The sequence below is a fragment of the Otolemur garnettii genome, unplaced genomic scaffold (assembly GCF_000181295.1).
Source record: "Otolemur garnettii isolate 467f Iridium unplaced genomic scaffold, OtoGar3 scaffold00045, whole genome shotgun sequence".
In the NCBI taxonomy this organism is placed as follows: domain Eukaryota; kingdom Metazoa; phylum Chordata; class Mammalia; order Primates; family Galagidae; genus Otolemur; species Otolemur garnettii.
In genome coordinates, this window is record NW_003852440.1 from 1641869 (window position 1) to 1645345 (window position 3477).

The 3477-nt window shown below is 46.6% G+C and overlaps 1 protein-coding gene across 2 annotated transcripts in view; it reads left to right on the plus strand.

Moving 5' to 3' along the window:
- Nucleotides 1-3477, plus strand: part of MARC1 (mitochondrial amidoxime reducing component 1) — a 34239-nt gene that overhangs the window by 14030 nt on the left and 16732 nt on the right. For both annotated transcript variants that reach the window (XR_001161349.2, XM_003790952.3), the window contains one exon: nt 978-1118. Coding sequence is in view for 1 of the 2 variants with exons in the window: in XM_003790952.3 (XP_003791000.1) it covers nt 978-1118 (141 nt within the window). In the remaining variant the exon portion in view is untranslated. The remainder of the gene's footprint in view (nt 1-977; nt 1119-3477) is intronic.

The following is a 3477-nucleotide window of genomic DNA, read 5'->3' on the forward strand; positions in this document are numbered from 1 at the left end:
CAGGCGGTCAGCAGTCACCCCAGCCCGTCAGGCACAGGCGGTCAGCAGTCACCCCCAGCCCGTCAGGCGTAGGCGGTCAGCAGTCACCCCCAGCCCGTCAGGTGCAGGTGGTCAGCAGTCACGCCAGTCCATCAGGCACAGGAGGTATCTCTCATGAACCGGCACTGTCACCCCCAGGCAGCCCCATTCACAAGCAATAGACAGAAGTAAAGCCCTGCCTGGGGAGCATATTTTCTGTTTCTTGCTGTGGGGGACACTTTGCATTTCCATTTTCCCCTTGAATATCTATCATCCTATTTGTGTCGGTATTCTGGAGCCCATAGGGTTTCCAAAACTATTGTATATGAGTACCTTCTTTCACTCCATTCTTCATTGTACATGGAGTCCAAACTGTTTACAGTTTGTTTGCAATGATGTGTCAGATAAGACTTGTGTAGGTCGGTGCAGGTAAAGCGATCCAAAGACTTCAAATGAGCAGGTTAGATGATCAAGGCAGAGAGCTGTAAGGATTCATCATAAAAGTAGGGTTGGTCCTATGAACTGACTTTACCATGGCCATAAAAAAATTACAGTCAGTATACTTACCATTAATTTGTAAGTTCCATGAAAAATAACTCTCTGAGGAATTAGTGAGCATTCTAAGCAGACATAATGAGGCTGTCAAACCCAACCACCTTGTTAAACATTTGGGCGATTGAAGCCTTGTAAAGGAGAAGTAAGGTCCTCAAGGACCCAGGCCCGTGGCAGCTGTAGGATTCTGAGGTCATGTTCCTTTGGCTCCACCATGCAGTTCCTGTTTTCTGCAAAGCCATTTAAAGTTTCTGAGTTAATGTGACTTTTCTATAAAAGGAACTGGAGAAATACATAGAAAGATGGTGTGTGGGATGGGGTGGGTAGGGAGGATATTTTCTGGAACTGGACTCATGTAACCTCTGAGAAGTATATGTACCATATAACAGTTTCTATTTCCTTATCAGATTGCTTACCCAGATGCCAGCCCATTCTTGATTCTTTCTGAGGCATCCTTGGCGGATCTCAACTCCAGGCTAGAGAAGAAAGTTAAAGCAACTAACTTCAGGCCCAATATTGTCATTTCAGGATGTGGTGTCTATGCGGAGGTAATGCTATGCCTTTTTTTGCCTCTTTGCTTGGCTTTACCTTTTTTTTTTTTTTAAGGTGTGAGAGAATTTGACATTGGACTGGATCATTCTGAAGGGTGCACTATTTATTGAGTCTGTACTACACAAGAATTCAATTTTTTTTTTTTTTTTTGAGACGGAGCCTCAAGCTGTCCCCCTGGGTAGAGTGCCATGGCATCACGCTCACAGCAACCTCCAACTCCTGGGCTCAAGCGAGTTTCCTGCCTCAGCCTCCCAAGTAGCTGGGACTACAGGCGCCAGCCACAATGCCTGGCCATTTTTTGGTTGCAGCCATCATTGTTGTTTGGCGGGCCCGGGCTGGGGATTTGAACCCGCCACCTTAGGTGTATGTGGCTGGCGCCTTAGCCGCTTGAGCCACAGGCGCCGAGCCAAGAATTCAATTTTTACATTTACTGAGCACCTGTGTAGAGTGTTCAGATATGGAGGGGGCGGAGACTGTGTTGGCAAGGACGCAGTTCAGTGTGGGCTTCTAAGGAGAATTCTGAATAGGCACACTGGTTTTTGAGCCTCATTTACATAGCATAGACTACGTGATCCATGTACCATGGAACAAATAGAGTGTGTGCTTGTCTCTTGTTAGAGAGGAGCTTTATGTTTAGTCCATGGTTCCCTTGGGGAAGATGGGCACTTACTGCAGGGTGAGTGGGCTTGGCAGGAGCTGTTGCCCTTGAACTTGATGGCATTTCCCCAAACGACTTGCAATGCCACCTTCAATCTACCTTTAGATATCTGTATTGGGACGTCGGTTGAATGGCCCCGGGCTTGATTTCCAGTGTTCACATGATTCTGGCATCAGATTTACCTTCATCATAGTCACTGGATAGTTAATTTGATTATTTCCTTGGTTTACTATGAAGGCGGTGGTTGGCTACCTAGAAGCCTGGTGCGTGGCCCCCAGCTCTGGATACTCCACAGAGACACTAGCCCTCAGATGGGAATTGAGAAGTTCTGATCCTGCTCCCTGTTTGTATGTGACAGGGAGAGAGAGGTTAAAGGAATAAGAAATTGGTCCTTATCACTACGCATTTCCTGTGTCACAGGGAAAAATGGAGTCCAAGCAGTGGAATTCTCTCCTTATTCTCAGGGGTACTAATTCTGTCCTTCAGTTTTGCTGTGAGGATAAAACAAGATATGTTGACAGAGAAGCAATCTAGGAATTTGGTTCCCACATTCAAACTTGAGAATCTGAGGTCTGTGCTGGCTTCTGCCTAAGTTTATGCAGGCCCCCTCGGTCTCAGTTACCTTGCCTGGAAAATGGGATGATTACTTCTGCCTAGGATACCTCATACTATGTAAGTCTGTTGAAGGATTGATTTGAAAAGTACATATGCAATATCAGTTGATGGAGGGAGGGGAATAAAAGAACCCCCAGATTGGCTTTTAATATTTTATATAAAATCCTCTTTGCTCAGTCCCAAACTTCCATGCATATCTTTCCTTGTAAAGCCGGCAGAGACCACCCTATATGCGGGAGGTGACCTGTGTGCATTATTCCCCCAAATCCTGGGTTGGGCTGCCCCCCATGTTCCTTTGTGACCTGGGGAGCTAGGTCTATCCTTGCTCATGTCCAACATAGGTCAGCCTGACTTGGACAAGAAGGAAAAAAAAGTCAGTGTTTGGTTGACTCTGATACTCATCTTGCCCCACCTGTGGCCAGGGGAGCCATTTCCCCCCAAGGGTTCTAGTTCTCGGGAAATGAGGCATGGGGTTGGGGGAAGGATTTTTATCTGATGCTCCTGTTACGCTTTACAATCATGTTGTCTCTTTATTCCTTGTGGCAGCCCAGTGAGGTGAAGTTATCATCCCCATTTCACAGAGGAGAATGAGAGGCCTGGGGAGGTGAGAGGGTTTGCCCCAGGTTGCATCACTGCAAGAGAGGAGGAACTGGGTTTTGAACCCAGATAGTACTGCAGACCCGGGTAACCCTGAGAATTCTTGGGGATGTGCCTGTACGCAGTTGGAAAATGTGCATAATTTCAACTGTGCCAGTCCCCTGCCCTCACTGCCTGATGGGAACCATGAGAATCAAGGATGGTAACAATTGGTTGAAAATCTACAAGAGAGAAGGTGCCCTAGTGAGGTAGGGGCCAGTTTCACTCCTGCAATCAGAGTGAAGAGCTGCCTCAGACAATAGCTTTCTCCTGAATTTAAAGCTTTCTTACCTCCCAGTGTGATCTTGGTGCCTGATTGAAGATATTTCCTTCTCCAAAATCTCTGATGGTAACATGTGGGTAAGATGAGAAGGGATGGCTGGGAGGACTTCAGGCCTAGGAGATTCCTTTGTTTTTTTTTTTTTTTTTTTGAGACGGAGCCTCAA